This window comes from Vulpes lagopus, chromosome 3 (genome assembly GCF_018345385.1).
Source record: "Vulpes lagopus strain Blue_001 chromosome 3, ASM1834538v1, whole genome shotgun sequence".
In the NCBI taxonomy this organism is placed as follows: Eukaryota; Metazoa; Chordata; class Mammalia; order Carnivora; family Canidae; genus Vulpes; species Vulpes lagopus.
Window position 1 is genome coordinate 68,359,933 of NC_054826.1, and position 19,053 is coordinate 68,378,985.

Consider the following 19,053-nt stretch of genomic DNA (forward strand, 5'->3'; position numbering starts at 1 on the left):
CCAACTCACAACCCCAAGATCAACAGTCATGTGCCCTATCAACTGAGCCAGCCAAATCCCCCTCTGCTTTGTACTTGAGTTCAATTTGTCTGTTTGTTGGTCTACTTAAGACCAACTTGTCTGTTTTATTGTTTGTTGTTGGTCTACTTAAGTAAAGTGTAAGCTTCCTGTAGGTAGCAACAACATCTTATTCATCTCTATTCCTGTAATTCTTGTAACAGGGCATATAGTTTATGTTCAAATGCTATCTTCCCTCCCTTTTCTTCTACATATCTTTAATGCTTATACTTACAAGTCTTTCAAGAGAACTATATTATAAACAACTTTTAAGAAATTAAATTTCTCAAGATTTCACAAATTTAAATTCTCAGCTGCATGTCAAGGAGTAATATCCCTTAACTGTTTTAGGTTTGATTTTTTGTTGTTGTTGTTCCTGCTTTTGCCAGAGAGAGAGAGGGAACTCATGGCTTGTTGGCTAACACTACCATTGCTTACTTTGCGGACATTATGTTTTGATACTTTATTTTTTTTCTAAACCCAGATTTTATTTATTTGACGAGAAAGAGTGCACAAGCAGGGGGGAACGGCAGGCAGAGGGAGAAGAAGCAGCAGGCTCCCCACTGGGCAGGAAGCCCTATGTGGGGCTTGATCCCAGGACCCTGAGATCATGACCTGTGCTGAAGGCAGACGCTCAACGACTAAGCCATTTAGGCGCCCCATTTTTTGATACTTTAAAGACTTGATATAAATTAAACAATTGTTTCAAGCAGAAAAGATCTGTTGTCTAAAAAAGTGAAGATTATGTTTTAAAAATGCAGACCCCGGGCAGCCCTGGTGGCACAGCAGTTTAGCACCACCTGCAGCCCGGGGTGTGATCCTGGAGACCTAGGATCGAGTCCCGCGTCGGGCTCCCTGCATGGAGCCCGCTTCTCCCTCTGCCTGTGTCTCTGCCTCTCTCTCTCTCTCTCTCTGTCTCTATAAATAAATAAATAAATAAATAAATAAATAAATAAATAAATAAATATTAAATATAATAATAATAAATAAATAAAAAATAAAAATGCAGACCTCCAGGAATTTAGCCAAAGATATAGTCAGAAATACCTTGCAAGCATTTACATGTAAAAAGCAATCCACTGCAGATTGATTTATTACAGCAAAAATTGGGAATCTAAATGTCAAAGGAAGGAAAATAATAGTTATATAAATTCCACATAATGGAATTCTCAGACATGAAAAAGAATGAGCTGGATCTATATGTATTGATTGCAAGATATCCATGGTAAATTAGGTGAAAAAAGAAATGTCTCTCTCTATGTGACTATCATGAATAAATAAATAAAATCTTTTAAAAAAAATAAAAAATAAATAATTCTATTTATAAACACACAGATGTCTGAAAGAACATAAGCCAAACTATTAAAAACGTGTAGGTCACTTCAACAGAAAGGCAATGGCAAAAGTTGGGGAATGGAGACCTCAAATTTTACTATTTATTTAACGATTTTATTTATTCGTGAGAGACAGAGAGGCAGAGACAGAGGCAGAGGGAGAAGCAGGCTCCATGCAGGGAGCCCAAGCAGGACTCCATCCCGGGACTCCGGGATCATGACCTGAGCCGAAGGCAGATGCTCAACTGCTGAGCCATCCAGGCATCCCTATTTATTTATTTTTAAAGATTAATTTACTTTTTTAGTTTTATTTTTTAAAAATTTTATTTATTCATCACACACACACACACACACACACACACACACACAGAGGCAGAGACACAAGCAGAGGGAGAAGCAGGTTCCATGCAGGAAGCCCGACGTGGGACTCGATCCTGCAACTCCAGGATCAGGCCCTTGGCTGAAGGCGGCACTAAACTGCTGAGCCACCCAGGCTGCCCTATTTATTTATTTTAGAGAGAGAAAGCACATGCGCTAGCTGAGGGAGGAGCAGAGGGAGAGGAAGAATCTCAAGCAGATTCCCCACTGAGCATGGAGCCCAACACAGGGCTTGATCCCATGACCCTGAGATCATGACGTGAGCCAAAATCAAAGAGTTGGACACTCAACTGACTGAGCCATCCAGGTGTCTCCATTTTTACTTTTTTATATTTCCTTTTTTAAAAAATATTTGAGAGAGAGAGCACACAAGCGGGGTGTGGGGTGGCAAAGGGAGAGGGAGAAGCAGATTCCCTGCTGAGCTGGGAGCCTGACATGGGACTCAATTCAGGAACCCTGAGACCATGGCGTGAGCTGAAGACAGATGTTTTACTGACTTAGCCACGTAGGCACCCATATCTTTTACATTTCTGTATTACTTTACTTCAAAATGAAGCACACAAGTTTATGTAATAAAAAACTAGTAAAGATATATGCCAAATTTTAAGATGAGCTTTTTAAAAAAGATTTTATTTATTTATTCATGAAAGACACAGAGAGCCAGAGCCAGAGGCAGGGGGAGAAGCAGGCTCCCTAAAGAGAGCATGATGCAGGACTCGCTCCTAGGACCCCAGGGATCATGACCTGAGCAGAAGGCAGATGCTCAACCACCAACCCACCCAGGTGCCCCTAAGATGAACTTTTTGAAAACTAAGAATATGAGAAGAATGTTCACAATGTACTATCATTTGAAAAAAGCACCATGCAAAATAAGAACTACAGTATAGGTAAAACATTTAAACAAAATAAATGGATCAATATATTCAGACTCAAGTGTTATAAATATACCACATATAAAAGTGTTATAAAGATAAAAATATAAAAGGATTTTTAAAAAATATCTAAACAGTAGAGTAATTATAGGTGTTCAGTACTGGGGTGCTTGGGTGGCTCAGTTAGTTAAGCATCCAACTCTTGACTCTGGCTCAAATCATGATCTCAGACTCCTGGGATCAAGCGCCATGTCAGGCTCCAAACTCGGCCGGGAGTCTGCTTGAGGATTTCTCTTCCTCTCCCTCTGCCCCTGCCCCTGTCCACTGGCGTGCTCTCTCTCTCTCAAATCTTTTTTAAAAACCACTTTTCAGGACTTCTCAAACATTCTCTTATGATTATACTACTTTCATAATCTAAACAATGTTATTTAAACAAATTAGCATGGATAATATTGGTGGAAAGTAGATGCATCTCTTTCTCGACCTGTGTAGAACCAAAAATATAAGTGAAAACTTCCAACCTTCAGTTCAGAAAGCACTTCATTTATAGCAGCTCATTCCTGTTTTTTAGAAATAATTCAAGATTTAGGGCAGCCCGGGTGGCTCAGCAGTTTACTGCTGCCTTCAGCCCAGGGCGTGATCCTGGAGTCCCGGGATCGAGTCCCATGTCAGGCTCCCTGCATGGAGCCTCTGCCTCTCTCTGTGTGTCTCATGAATAAATAAATAAAATCTTAATAATTCAAGATTTAGAAGTAGTAAATTTTGGTTAACATAATGAACTCTATCCTATTATATAAGATATTTCATTGTAATTGTATACAATTTATTCAGTAAAGGCTGGTATATCACTATAAAAAGTTTATTCAGGAGTCTCCCACTAGATAATTCAATACATCCTTGATTTTAATAACTCCTGAGGAACACTGGTCCATCAAACACTTGTCCACATACTCACCGTGGAGAATCTATGCCACTGTCTCCTGCCATGCTATGATTTTCTGCTCCTTCCAAATGGCTGTGTTCACGTTGGATATCCTGAGCCAACACTGGCATATGGGAAGTGGTGAAAACTACCTTTTCTGTGAACTGCCTTCTCATTCCCTGACTCTGAGCGCTCGGACTCCAGCTAGCCGGTTTCTTTGCAGTGTCACCAATAGAGTCTTGTAGGGTTTCAGTCTCCGAATTGGCTTTCTTTGTGCTATAGTAATCAAATGTACTTCCCTCAGTTTGGCAAGAGGTCACGAAGCTAGGTTCTTCCTCATAGTTAAAACTGGACTGAGTCCCCAAACTGAGGCCACTGCTTCCAGCCAAGAGATTAGGTGTTTGGCTTTCACCTGGGTTAGTGAAAAACCCAGAGGGTCTATAACACTCATTTCCTTTCAGCACCTGTAGCTCAGACCTGTGTATTTTGCTGTTGTACTCAGTCACAGATCTTTTGGTCACTTTTTGTTTTCCCAAATGATTCCACTTGCTTCTCCCCGTAAAGGAATACTGAATGTGGCCAGGCAGCATTTGACATAAGTCCTCATTCCCAGAAAAGTCTTCCTCATCTAGATACAATGAACTACAGGCACCATCATCATCTTCCAATTCATTCTGATACAAGGCCTCATTATCATCAGAAAGCCCTTCGTTTTCTAGACTTATAGTCTCTGCTTCCTGGACAAGTGCCTTTCTCACTGATATGTCTTCTAAGTCTCCGTCTTGTCTCTCAGGTTGTCTCAAATAGTTCGTACCAACTGGGTAATCCAAAAGACCAAGATTTTGGAACTGGTGAATTGTTTTATCAACTAGTCTACAAGCAGAGGATGCATGGTCTACGGAGGGGGAGCCTTGTGATAACAGGACATGCTGTGTTTCTTTTGCCTCCCCTAAGGCGTCAAAGTGAGAATAACTTTTCCTCAAGACCTCAGGGATTACCTCGTTTTTTCCACCACATACATCATATCTCAACATGCTTTTCCTAAAGGAACATTTACCATCTTGCAAAACACTACATTGACAGTAATTTAAGAGGGGATCTCTTAAGTCATCACTGGTAGGTTTGACAGTAGAGTCACTCATATAAATGGATTCCACCACCGGTTTATCTTTACATGGCTCAGCATGTGGTTGTTTGGCTTCACTCTCAAAGATTAAGGAATCCGGAGACCCTGACCTTTGGAAAGGCTTTCCCTTTGGTCCAGTCTGACCGGCTTTTAGGTCACTGGTTTTCTGGATGTTGTGCCCTTTGGTTTTTGGGGTCCCTCGGTGAGGCAAACCCTGGAAAGGATTACTAATTCGCTTCTTGTAAATCGAGTGGGAACCCAGCACTGGTAGTGGTTTCTCAAGTGGTTTCTCAACTACTGCTTCATTTGGGCTCTTAATCCTGGGGGTGGGCTGTGTGGCAGGGAGCTTGGGATGCTTCTGCAGTCTGAGGCTTCCGGGCTGAGGCTCACTTCCCTGACTCCTGACTTTGTGTCTCTCCCTCTGAGAATGGCCTCGCCGCCTCCGAGACTTTGCAGACTGGCCCCGCCTTTTCCTAACTCCCTCTTTTGAAGTATATTTATGCTTAATAGTCAGCATATCAGTGGAAGTGCCCTGGCTATTACATTGTTTCTGTTCTTCGTATTTTTGCATTAAGACTGTATGTTTGATTAAGTTGTCAACGGTCAGAATGGGATTAATTCGTTTGATAATCTCATGTTCAATGTCTCGAGGGATATTGTCCAAGTTATCTTCATCTCGAACAGGCCATTCTTCTGGTGGGAACTGGGCAGAGAAAGTGCTGTGCTCTGTTCTGGACTTCTCCTTCCTGGATATACTACGCCACAAGAGGCTAAAGCCAAACTTCTTGCCTTTTTCTCTGTCTTTTGCGTATGGTAATGGTTTGGCGCTTTCACAGATGTGATGCTCAGACACTGAAACTGCTCGATTCTGAACCAAAGATTTGGATTCCTGAAGATCTTTCTGGCTTTTCATAGCCACTTCTGCAGCAGCGGGTGTCTCTACATTCGGAGGGCACGGATCAGGGAAACACCGGCAAGACTGGCAATGGGAAATGTGGGCAGCGTTTTCCGCTAACTCCGTACAGCTCGCCATGCTCACCAGATATGTAATGCGAGTTGGCATTGGGTGGCTTTCATCTGATTGGTCTCTCTTACTGTCTTGGGGGGTTGTATTTGTGATGAAGTAAGTCTGAGGAGTGACTATGAAGTATCCCTCTCCAGTGTGATAAATTTTCCTGTCTTTAATCAGAGTTCCCAGGGTGGTATACAGAACATCTTGAGATGGGATTGCAATGCCTAAAACAAAAAAGCATTTTATTGCACCGATAGATTTTGAATTAAAAAAAAAAAACACTTTGATGAGTGAAATCAGTAACTCAGAAATGACCACACATTTGCTTGATGAAACCAGAGCTAACTGTAACCCAATTAATATATGTAAGTAAAATGCCAAAGAAGCATCATAGTCACAATTTAATTGAGTATTGGTCTACACAAATAGATAGTAGTAAATTAATGGTTAAGTAGAGAAAAAAATCTGAGTTCACTTGAATACAAACAAGTTCTACAACCCCATCATGAATTTAAATTTTGATTTCTTGGAAGCAAACATGGGAATTTTTGAAAACTGCAGCTTCATTGCTCAAATCTTAGTAAGAATCTAAAGAGAAAATGGAAACCAGTCTGTGCCAGGTTGAAGGCAAACTACCTAATATCTGTATTATGATAGTTTCTCAAAGTAGGAAGTTAACGATTTTAAAAGAAATTCCATTTTCTAACTAGCAGGGTTCAAAATTGTATTTATACTGTGAAACATGTTTGTATAACACTGGAAGAAAATACATGAATATATTAACATTGATTTTCTTTGGGTGGTGGTACTGTAAGTGGTTACTTTTCTATATTTTCTTGATTTTTCTACAATAAGCATATTCATTTTATAATGGGAAAAATTAAAAATACTATTATACATCCATGCATTGGGATATCATGCAGGTGTGAAAAGAATGAAATAAATCTATATATAATAATATAGAAAGGGTCGCCTGGGTGGCTCACTGGTTGAGCATCTGCCTTTGGCTTGGGTTGTGACCCCAGTCCTAGGATAGAGTCTTATATCAGGCTTCCCTCAGGGAGCCTGCTTCTCCCTCTGCCTGTGTCTCTGCCTCTCTGTATCTCTCATGAATATATAAAATCTGGGCAGCCCAAGTGGCTAGGGGTTTAGCACCGGCTTCAGCCCAGGGTGTGGACCTGGAGACCCAGGATCGAGTCCCACGTGGGGCTCCCTGCATGGAGCCTGCTTCTCCTTCTGCCTGTGTCTCTGCCTCTCTGTGTGTGTCTCTCGTGAATAAATAAAATCTTTACTAACTAACTAAATAAATAAAATCTTTAAAAAAATACAGGAAGATCTCCAAAACTTTTTTTTTAAAAGATTTATTTGAGAGAGCATGTACACATGGGGGGTAGGGCAGGGCAGGGCAGGAGAGAGAGAATCTCAAGCGGACTACTCACTGAACTTGGAGCATGCTGTACGGCTCCACTCAGGGCTCAGTTTTACGACCCTGAGATCATGATCTGAGCCAAAATCAACAGTAAGGCATTCAACTGACTGAGGCACCCAGGCACCCCTCCAAAATATTTTTTTAACTTAGGCAAGGCGCAGACCGACTGTAAGAATGATCCAAGGCAGCCTGGTGGCCCAGTGGTTTAGCGTCTGCCTTCGGCCCAGGGTGTGATCCTGGAGACCCGGGATCAGGTCCCAAGTCAGGCTCCCTGCATGGAGCCTGCTTCTCCCTCTGCCTGTGTCTCTGCCTCTCTCTCTCTCTCTCTCTCTGTCTCTCATGAATAAATAAAATCTTTTAAAAAAATGATTCAATTTATATTATTAAAAGAATACATATACTCAAATACAATTTATGAACATATACACAGTAACTGATAAACAATAGGAGCTGTCGGGGATCCCTGGGTAGCTCATTAGTTTAGTGCAGCCTTCAGCCCAGGGTGTGATCCTGGAGATCCAGGATCGAGTCCCACGTCGGGCTCCCTGTATGGAGCCTGCTTCTTCCTCTGCCTGTGTCTCTGCCTCTCTCTCTCTCTCTCTCTGTGTGTGTGTCTCTCATGAATAAATAAAATCTTAAAAAAAAAAAAAAACAGGTGCTATCACCTCTGGGAAGTGGCAATGGAAGAAAGGGATGGAGGTGGGGGAGAAGATAAACTTTTCCTTTTTTTTGCTTTGTACTCCTTTCTACAGTACAATTTGTCTATTGCCATAAGAACTGGTTTCTAAAAAGCTCATCTGGAAAGTAAAAGAAAAATACCCTTCTTGGGCAGCCCGGGTGGCTCAGTGGTTTAGTGCCTGCCTTCAGCCCAGGGCGTGATCCTGGAGTCCCAGGATCGAGTCCCACATCAGGCTCCCTGCATGGAGCCTGCTTCTCCCTCTGCCTGGGTCTCTGCCTCTCTTTGTCTCTCTGTCTCTCTCTGTCTGTGTGTGTGTGTATGTGTGTCTCATGAATAAATAAATAAAATCTTAAAAAAGAATGCCCTTCTCAAATTGTTGATGCAGGCCTTTTCCTAGCAGGGCTCTAATACAAGGTTCGACAACAGAAGAAAAAAAGTGGTTATTGCCCAGTTTACTTACATATTTAAGATGATTTATAAAGAGAAAGCAAACACATGAAATGAACTAATAAAACTTGTCACGCTACCTGGGTAGTGTTTCATCAAGTGCTCCAATATCGATTCCTGTGTCACCACAATCTGAGCAGCATTCATATCAGATACAGCACAGCAAAGAACTTCAGCCAAAGGTATAAACTGAGACTGAGCTATTGGATTCATTTGCACTGGAAAGACATCACCTAATCGGAGGTTAAAAAAAAAAAAAAAGGAAAAATGATACATTTGTTGTAGAAACTCTTTGGAATTAGTGAATCAAGAATAAAAACTGAATAGCACATGGAATTGCTTTTTTTTTTCCATCAGTTTTTCCTCAGAATCTGATAACATGACATGAACAATGACAGAAAGCATAGAAGAAAAAGGTTTACATTCGGGTCCCTACTTTCTAAGAAGTTTATAGAATTTGTCACTACTTTACATGCAAGAGATAGTAAGTTTCCAGATGAAAGGCACACAGTACTATCAGACTTCAGGTTGGACAATGCTTATACGGTAATTCACATTTTCAAGGCATTTTTTTTCATATGAGCTATCCAAAGCAGCCAGGGATGGGATTCTTCTTTACTTAAAATATAGAAAGCCAAAGAAAGCTCAAGTAATTGTCCCAAGGTCAGAAAGTAGGGAGACAGAAATAGGTCTTCTGACTCCTAACCCAGTATTTCCATCATTCCATATTTTCCTGATTGGAATGATTAGGAAGATTTGAAGAAAGGGCAGTAATGTTTTCCAAAAGCATTAAGACATGGAGCAAAACCATGGAAGGAGGAAATCACAAGGTATATAAAAGCATGAATAGTTACTGCTTGGATAGAGTTTATATGTTCTATCAGACCAAAATGGAAGACAGACTGGAAGTATAAGCTAACTGTATTGTCTTTGCTTCTTGCTATCATCTTATAAATAAGTGTTCTTAACCTGCTACTACTCATGTTAGGAGTTTTAGATCCTGCTGAACAGCCAAGAGAACTATTCAATTACTTGGAAATGAAAGACTAGGGGGCAGCCCAGGTGGCTCAGCGGTTTGGCCCTGCCTTCACCCCAGGGCGTGATCCTGGAGACTCGGGATCAAGTCCTGCATTGGGCTCCCTGCATGGAGCCTGCTTCTCCCTCTGCCTGTATCTCTGCCTCTCTCTCTCTCTCTGGTCTCTCATGAATAAATAAATAAAATATTTAAAAAGAAAGAAATAAAGACTAAGGCTCAGGAAAGGGATCTGGGAATCAACTAATACAGAGGAGATGTGAAGCTAAGGAGTGGCATAAATTCTTCAGTAGAAGAAATAGGAAGAGAGCCAAGAAACACTGGACTATGGGGCTATCTACAGTCAATAGATAGTGGAAAATAAGGACCCACAAAAGAGAGAAGGCCCAATAATGGGGGGAGAGAAGTAAGAGTATGAGAAAAAAAGGCTCCAAAAATGTTTGAAAGGGATCAAAAAGGTTGAGGGAGGAGGGGAAAAGGCCATTGTGTTTCTTGATGAGAAGGTGACCATTGGTGTCAAGAAAACTGTTTTCATAGGAAAGAACACAAACTAAATGTCAGGTTGAAAGAAGGGAGTTGGTGAGAAAAAAAAAGTAAAGTTAACGGATCCCCTTGTTCTAGAGCAGGGCTTCTTAACTTTGGCACTTTTGACATTTGGGACCAGATATAAGGTGACCAAACATCTCAGTACGGCCAGGACTGAGTGGTTTCCTGAGGCATAGGATTTTCAGTGTGATGACCAAGAAAGCCAAAGGCAATCCAAGATGGCCTGCCTAGTCAGATCATTCTTCGTTGTGCGGGGCTGTCCTGTGCATTTTAGCATGTTTATTAGTGTCCTCGGTCTCTACCCACTTCTAGATGCCAGTAGCATCTCCACCAGTCGCAACAACCAAACATGTTTCCAGACATCGCCAAATGTCCCCAGAAGGGTGGGGGGGAGGGTCAAAACTGCCCAAATTATAAACCACTGTTCTATACAGTTTGTCGGAAAAATCTGATTCTGAAACAGGAGAAATAGAACACAAACCAGGAGTAGGATCAAGTGAATGTGAATGTGTGTGTATCTTGTGATTTTCTTAAAAGATCTCTGCACATTTGGATGCAAAAAGGAAGGGCTTAGCGGAAACAATGCACATGATTCTGTGAAAGACCAGTAAGGCACCAAGATCCCAGAAGAGGGGACTAGGAATGCCCAAAAGGTGCCAGTAGAAGTGCCTTAGAAATAAGGAAGATATTACTGCATCCGGACCTGAGAAAAGAATAGAGAGTGGTAGAAGGCCAAAAACCTACTGAAGCATAGAAGGAAACAAATTCTAGCACAGCAAGGTCATCTGACCTCTGCAAAGTTAAGGCAGGGAGAGAGGGGATAGGAATGGGAGGAGAAAAAAACAGGAATGAGGAGCTGAAGAGTGGAAAGGGGGTTTGAGGAGCTGTTCTTTGAGTATACTAGCAGATTATGAAGGAACCCTGAGCCTCAAGATGATTTAAGTATGGTTTCCGGCAGGTGAAGTGGCAATCTGGAATAGAAGAGAGTGAGAGCCAGGGAGGCCATTGATGCTTCTGACATTTTAATGTGCACATGAGAATCACCAGGGGCTTGTGCTAATACACAGATTCTGATTCAGAAGGCCCGAAGCAGAGCCCATGATTCTGCATTTCTAACAACTTCCCAGGTGAAGTCTGCTTGGGAATGGTAGATGGTTCGTGTGTTGATGATGGCAGTGCTAAAGTAGCTCACCATTCAACAAATAAACATGGTCCTGGGGCTGCCTGAAGAGTCAAGAGTAGCCAAGAGGAAGCCAAAGAATAGAGAAAACTTGGTTACACCCTGCAGTTGCCTCTCCCAATGATAGTGGAGAAGCCAATACTTTTACTGGTTGTTGAGGGGGAAGGCAGGTGGTGAGCATTGGCAAGGAGTGAAGGGCTGTAGCCAGAGCTGGTGAGTGGCCCATAGTATTTATTGTATCTGCATGAAGATAGAAGACTTCCATAAGGACACTGATAAGCAGTTTGCCATTATACATAATATTGGGCTGTTTCACTGTGTACTTAAGCTTCTCTATCAGGCAGGCTGGGGCATCTCTGAACACAGAAGGTCATAACACAGAGCAGAACTGCTGTCGCAACCTAGGTTAGGATCTCCTCTTGAGTGCTTGTGGCTATTCCACTAGATGGATACCGGGATACCTATAGCATTCTGAAAAGCTAGGATGACTGGCTAGTCAATTAACATTTCAAAGGGCAGTGATAAGAGATGGTACTATGGGGATCCCTGGGTGGCGCAGCGGTTTGGCGCCTGCCTTTGGCCCAGGGCGCGATCCTGGAGACCTGGGATCGAATCCCACATCGGGCTCCCGGTGCATGGAGCCTGCTTCTCCCTCTGCCTGTGTCTCTGCCTCTCTCTGTGTGTCTCTCATGAATAAATAAATAAAATCTTTAAAAAAATTTTTATTCGTAATTCCCACTGCAACATAGCAAAAGAGTGTTTTAAGAGTAAACAAAGGTATTATCAAGTAGGAAGTGAGGTGCCTAGGTGGCTCAGCGGTTGAGCGTCTGCCTCGATGCCTTTCCTGCATCGAACCTGCTTCTCCCTCTGCCTCTGCCTCTCTCTCTGTGTCTCTCATGAATAAATAAATAAAACCTTTAAAAGAAAAAGTAGGGGCAGCCCGGGTGGCTCAGCGGTATAGTGCCACCTTCAGCCCAGGGTGTGATCCTGGAGACCTGGGATCGAGTCCCATGTCAGGCTCCCTGCATAGAGCCTGCTTCTCCCTGCCTGTGCCTCTGCCTCTCTCTCATGAATAAATAAATAAAATCTAAAGTAATAATAAAAAATGAAAAAAGTAGGAAGCCAAATTGCCTTTTTTTTTTCCTCCTTCAAATTAATACAATGATATGTCCGTTGCATTTCAGAGAACGTGTTAAAATGTATTTAACCTCTGGTTTGGCGCTCCCTCCAAACAAAGCCTGGAGAAAGTTTTTCAGTACATTTCCTTCACAGCAGCCGTTGCTAAGATACGTCTTCAGGTGCATAAATCATCAAGGGTGTTTTTTTTGTGCAGGAGAGCGGAGCGAACCCTGCGCAGGGACATTTGTGATAGACTCAGGAATCACTTTCATGCTCTAGCCATCTTTTTTGTTTCAGTAACTTTCGTTTGGATTTTTAGAATGCAATAACCCTTAATAGAGTTTTCCACCAAAAATCAACTTTCTGTGTAGAATATCCCATTTATAGATGTAAGCAGATTTCATAGCAAGTGAAAGCCAGTCTTTTGGCTTTATCCTCCATTATTATGGAGTAACTGAAGAGCACCCTTCAGTGCAGGCCTGCCATGGACCTTTGCCCCTTGACCTGTTGCAGGGACCAGAAGGCTAGGAGAGGCTGTGTGCCAGAGTAAACAGTCCTCTCTGTTTATACAGTCTTGTACTCTTGGGTGCTGCAGAAATGGGAAAAGCATTTGGCCTGAAAGACTGGTCTGACAAAAAAGCTGACAAAGTACAACCATATATATTGGTGCCTACTACATTTAATGCCATCTTTTCTGCAAAGAATAATTTTGTTGCTACCTTGCTACACTCCCAAAGGATTTAGTTGGTATTTTAATTTTTTTACATTTTTGATGAGTTTTAAAACAAGTATTATTTTAAAATGCACTTTTGAAGAAGAAAAAACAGCACAAGGCAAATAAAATGTGTGTAGTATGTAGCCGCCCAATCAGCAAGTGAAAGTATGGAGTTCTGAACTGTCAAAGATTGTTGATAGGATCCCTGGGTGGCTCAGCAGTTTAGCATCTGCCTTCGGCCCAGGGCATGATCCTGGAGTCCTGGGATCGAGTCCCACATCGGGCTCCCTGCATGGAGCCTGCTTCTCCCTCTGCCTGTGCCTCTGCCTCTCTCTCAGTCTGTGTCTCTCATGAATAAATAAATAAAATCTTTAAAAAAAAAAAAAAAAAGTCCTCATCAAAGCTCTGAGGAAAAGGAGGTGACTTCTTTCTCAGGACCCAAAGGCCTCCTCCATATGCCTCTGGTGGAAGGCCTCTAGAAGAATACCCTATCTTGACAGTTTTCCATCTCTGAAGAAAATGGCTAAAAGAGCCATTTCCTGACCAATTCATGAGGCACAAATATTCATGCCCTGGTGTGAAACATCCAAATGTACGTTCATGACAAATATGGGCACAACCAGGCTGCCTTTCACCAGAAAGCTGCTGGACTAAACAAATTGTCCCCCAAAATTGTGGTACTGGAAAAATCTTCAGCCAAGGACACTGGACTCCTAAATCTGCCAGTTACAGATCATCAATTAGAAGCTTCCACAAAATTAAACAAGCTGATCAACGTGAGACTGGTATCAACATAGTGGCCGGGACAGCAAGATTATTTTCCCAGGAATAGTGGCTGTGGGGAACACAAGCCAAAAGAAATGTGTCAGTCCCAGAGCCCTGAGTGAAGGTCTAGAGCAAGGGCAACGATACCTGGGCTCAAACAACAAACTCTTTCACATCTTGAAAGTGGTTATCAGACAGGTGAAGGGGAGGTTTAGCATCCTGACCATTTTGGAGGAAAGAGCCAGATGTGAAGAAGGCATGTGATCCCAGGTCTCCCAAGTGAGAAAGTCAGAACCAAAATCAAGTGACAGTCTGCCTGGCCCAATCCTGTGTTTGCTTTGTCCACCGAGAAAATTTCTGAGGAAAAACATCTTTACTGAGGGACAAAATTAAAGTTTTATGTAAAAATTAGACCTTAAAAAAAAAAAAACCCTGTACCTTTAGAGGGAAAAAGTTAAATACTATCCAATATTAACATTTATCTTATGCTTTTAAGATGCCTAAACAAATTCTAAGAGGGCCTCCACGTGGGATCTAGATTCTGACATTTTTTATTCAGGGTACTTGAATTCGATTTCAAGGTTCCCAAGAGCCTGTGCTACCAAATATGCAAAAAGAGGGAAGACTTCTTTGCAAATTTGGAAAGCACTCACATCAAGACTTTTTTTGTATCATATTAATATATGAATTTGCCATAAAATTATATTCTAGGCAAAAGTAATCCTAACACTACTTATTTCATATTTAAGACACAAAATTCTCTCTATAATAAAAATGTTGAGTCCCTATACAAGTTTATGGACTCAGTGCTAGGCAGTCTGCCAGAAATTCATGCATTATTGACTTTCAATGGTTTAACTGAGCCGCTCAAACTCAGCTAATTACCCCGGACACATGAAATCTGAGACCATCTTTTTAGGCGCCTGTACTGAATCACACTGTGGGAAAGGTATCTTCTATGTGCATTAGAGATGACAATAGAGCATGAATAAAACAGCCTGCAGATACACTCGAGTTTAATAAAAAAAATTTTTAAAAAAGATGTTTTGTTCTAAGTAATCCAAGAAGTTCCCCTGATTTTTAAACTGCACTTTTATCCAAGACAGAATTTCCAGATTTCTTTAACATTAAAATTAATCCTGTACTTTTAAAAATGCAAGTATTATGTAACAATGTGTATCTCATCAGAGATCAGATGCTGTGCACAAATTTCCATGGCTTTAAATTAATTAGACCTATTGTGTTCAGAAAATCAAATGAAATTGGAACAAAAAGAAAGGTTTCAGGCCAGCAAAACCAAGCCCCTCTCCATGTCTCTCTTTTATTTTAGCAAAATAAAAGATTGCAAACACTTTCCTCCACATTTAGAAACAAAAAGAGGACGAAGACTCAGAAACTGGCTGTAGATCTAAGGGTGGTTGGGTTATCTCCCATGGAAGCTGGAATTCTTTCTCAAGGGCGGTGGTATTTATTTTAAACTCCTAGGCACATACCTCCCCTCCTGGGACATGCCCTCTGTTGAAGAGCTAAAGGCTTCCCTCAGAATGCTGGGCCATTCCAACACCAGGGGTTCTTAGTGCTCCCTTCCCTAATACTTCGACCTCTCAGGATTAGTATATTAACAGCCCCTTTCTTCTCAAGTGATCGATCCACAAATAGCCACTATCAATTAAACTGCAGAGGCTTTGGGCCATTTGTGACCAGGACCCCGCAATTCAGCTGTCAGACACAACATGGGATGTAGAAAAGACACAGAGGTGGCCCGACTTCGGGGAGCCCTTTGGCCTGTAGCACCCTTCCCCCCCTTGACCGCCACCCTCATTGTGGCTAAAGATACAGGGGCTCCTGGCTGGGAGGAGAGAATGTGCATGACTCAAAAACCAGCTGTTTTTTTTTTTTAAGATGCTAAAACTCAGTACTTCAGCCTCCAAAGCCCTCCAGGCCCCATGGTGCCCTTTCCTAACCTCTCTTCCCTTCAGGCCTCCACTTTGGATATGTTAATGATTTTACCCCAGCGGTGTCAGTTTTCTAAGGCTGTCAAAATTAATTACCATAAATGCAGTGGCTTAAAACAACACAAATTTATTATCTCACAGTCTATACATTAGAAATCCGGGGGGGGGGGGGGGGGAGCTCCACTCAGTCCTCTGCTCCGGTCCGTCGCTGGGGCTCTAATCAGAGGCTCTAGGGGAGCAGTCTGCTTCCAATCTCATTCAGATTTTTGGCAGAATTCAGTTTCTTGTGGGTCGTAGGACTCAGGGCCTGGTTCCCCTGGTGGTTTTTAGAAGGGAACCCCTTCCTCAGCGATTTAAAGCCACCTGTATTTGTCCTGTTGTCCCCTTCATCTTCAAAGACAGCGTGGAGTCTTTTTCACACTGCCATTCTCTCTGACTTGCCCTTCTGTTGCTTCACTTCCGTTCCAGTCAGATAAAGTTCTCTGCTTTTAAGGGCTCATGTGATTAGATTGGGCCCACCCAGATAATCCAGGATAATCTTCCTAAAGTCTGTAACATAATCACATCTGCAAAGTCCTTTTTGCCATGTAAGGTAACATATTCACAGGGTCCAGGATTTGGACGGGGACATCTTTGGGGCACCATTCTGCCTACCACCCTAGATACAAGGGTCGGGGGCAAGGAACAGCTGAGGACAGAGGCACAGGTTGTAAACTGCAGCAGTCTTGTATCTCCCTAAAAATGGCCGTGCAGGAAAGTATATTTTCTTTGCCCTCAAGGCCAACCTGGGACTGATTCAATTTAAGGTGAACCTTCTTCCCAAGATTCTGGGGGCCACACATGTAATGACTGTGACTGGCAGCTCAGAGACATGGTGATGAAATAAAATACCATTGAATACCACTGTGCAAAAAAACGGGCAGGGGTGTGTGTGTAGCCTCAAGGCTGTTGTTTGAATAACAAAATTCCCGTGTGATGAAGAAGCTGTCCTTTATGTCCCTAGTCTTCACGTTACAAACCAGCATTATCCTGGGGGTCAAGGGACCTGATTGGGGTTTCAATCCAGGTTCTGCTATGTGGCTCCGAGAAACCACCTCTCTTCTCTGAGTTTCAGTTTTCCTTGTCTAAACATGTGGGGCTGAGCTAGATCAGTGTTTCCCAAGATGTGGTCTGTGGAGAACTCATTCCACGGAATGCTCTGCAAGAAGAGGGTCCCAAGGCCGAATGTTTGAGAAACACTGCCTGCATTGTTAATGGCTCTGAGAACTGTAATGGATAATTTAGTTTATCTAACCCGATGTTTCTCAGTCATACTTGGCCACAATCTCCTTTCTCCCAAACCTGGTATTACCCATCAGCTGTGACTCCTCTCCTTCCAAACCGGCCCTCTCTCTGCATAGTCTGTACTCTCCTCTGGGAGACCTCATCCTTGTCTCCTCCATCTAAAGCACTCCTCCCCCTGCCGGTGTTTCCCATCATGAAGACTGGCTCAAATGCTGACTCGACTCTCCCCTGGACTATTCTCTGAGCCCATCAGCTGGAGTTCTCCTTCCCACAGGGACCACTTATGAAAACTTGAATGAGCAGCTACTGTGGCATAGCATTAGTACTCATAGTACAGCGATATTATAATAGCTTATTATAACAGTCCTTCTATTATTTCTTATCCCGCAAATATTTATTGAGTACCTACTATATGCCAGTTCCTGGGGATACAACTGTGAACAGAACACAGTCTTTGCCTTCAAGGGGCTCTGATTCTAATAGAAGAGCAGTGGTTGGAGGCAATCATAACCCAACGGAGGGCTGCAATGGGCAGGACTGGGACTCAGTCTTCCTGGTCCCCCTTCTGAATGCCACTCTCAGAAGTTTGTGGATAACAGGGCAGGATCACCATGAGTAAGAAGAGCCAGACGTGTTGCTCTGGGGCCTTGGGGTACCGAAGGCAGCATGGGATAAAAAAGGGAGCCCTGCAACTGGTCAGCCTGACCTGGGGCTCACATCTTCCAATTCCACTTACTGACTGTGCCCTCTTCAAGCGTTCATTAGTGACATCGACTGTCCAACACAAATAACAATATCTGACTCAAAGGTTGTTGTTGGAAAACATGCCAAAGAACCTGGGATAATATCTGACACACACCTGCTCTCCTATTGACATTAGTAGTCTTTAACTTTTCTTCTCAAAGGAGGGATATGAAACTTGATCACCCCTGGTTCCATGTTGTTATTGGTACTTGGAGTTTTTCTTGTAGGGCACTGGTTCTGCACATGAATGGGTTTCTCAGCCATTCAAGACTTTTCTTTTCCCAACCCCCATAGCCTATGTGACCAGACACCAGTTATGCCAAGTTCTCCCCACTTGAGAGGAAATAATTCGTGTTGGTCAAGCCTATGGCTAGCCTTGCTTTGTTCTATTTGGGAATAGTTTACTGTGACGCCTTGTGGCAGATATTGTAGGTTGACAGATTCAACACACATTCCCGATCATCTTTTTCCTGGCCTTCCTCCAGTGCAGGGGTAGGAAAATTACTCGATTTCCCAACTGCTCTTGAAACCCATGGAACCGGGACATCACTGTGGTCCGAGATAAGGCAGGCAGCTGCCACTGCTAGAAGCGACTTCACCAGGAAAAGACCCTGCCTTCATCTTGTTTCCTTTCATTCTTAACTCTTTTTTCCAGCCTGGATCTTGAAGAGGATGCAGCCACCTTGTGACCATTAGGTGACAAACATGATGGCAAAAGACCACTCTTTAAGGAAGGCAGAGCAGAAAGAGAGAAAAAGCCCAGATGTATGGTAGCCTTGCTGAGTCCCTATCCCAGGCCCAGCCTGCCAACCTCCAAACCTCTTGTCATGAGACAAATCTACCCCTCATTTGTTCATGCCATTGTTCGAGCGTTTTCTATAATCCACAACAAAACACATCTCCAGCCAAACTACTTAGTCAAGGTCTCTGATATGTGTTTCCTCCTCATATTCTCTGCGGTGGGGAGTGTTTGCCCTGCCGAGGGCCGGAATAAAGCTTCTGGATTCTCCAGCAGCTGGACTTTATTTTAGCAGCTTAAATGCTGTGAAGCTAGAATGCCACAGCGGTGGGTATTCAGAAAAGGTGTTGGGGCTTCAGCAGCTTTACTCTGATCACGCCAAGTCTGGGATGTGCCAATGAGAAGAATGAGAAGCAGAAACTTTAGCTGACATTGCTAATTTTTAACTGCCTGGGGACATCTGTTCTAAGAAGGCTACAATAGGCACTCTCCTCGGGATGAAGGATTTCCTTCTTGCACGTAGAAATAACAGAGGGGAAGATAAAACTATCACAGCGGTACAGCTGGCGCTCTGAATGGGTATCTACGGTTACAGCCCTGAGAACGGGATGCCTTTCAATCTCTCCTGAAAGGAAGTCTTGTGAAATGGAGCCAATAAGTCAGTATCACCGTTCCCATCGATGTAAGATTAACTACGCATTTAAAGAGTCAAATAAT

At 42.7% G+C, this 19,053-nt stretch overlaps 1 protein-coding gene across 2 annotated transcripts in view; it reads right to left on the reverse strand.

Moving 5' to 3' along the window:
- The window catches only part of STOX1 (storkhead box 1), a 50,766-nt gene that overhangs the window by 3,653 nt on the left and 28,060 nt on the right, over positions 1 to 19,053 (reverse strand). For both annotated transcript variants that reach the window (XM_041750921.1, XM_041750922.1), the window contains exons 2-3: positions 8,337 to 8,489; positions 3,597 to 5,925 (exon numbers count right to left, since the gene is read on the reverse strand). In XM_041750921.1, the coding sequence (XP_041606855.1) occupies positions 3,597 to 5,925; positions 8,337 to 8,489 (2,482 nt within the window). The remainder of the gene's footprint in view (positions 1 to 3,596; positions 5,926 to 8,336; positions 8,490 to 19,053) is intronic.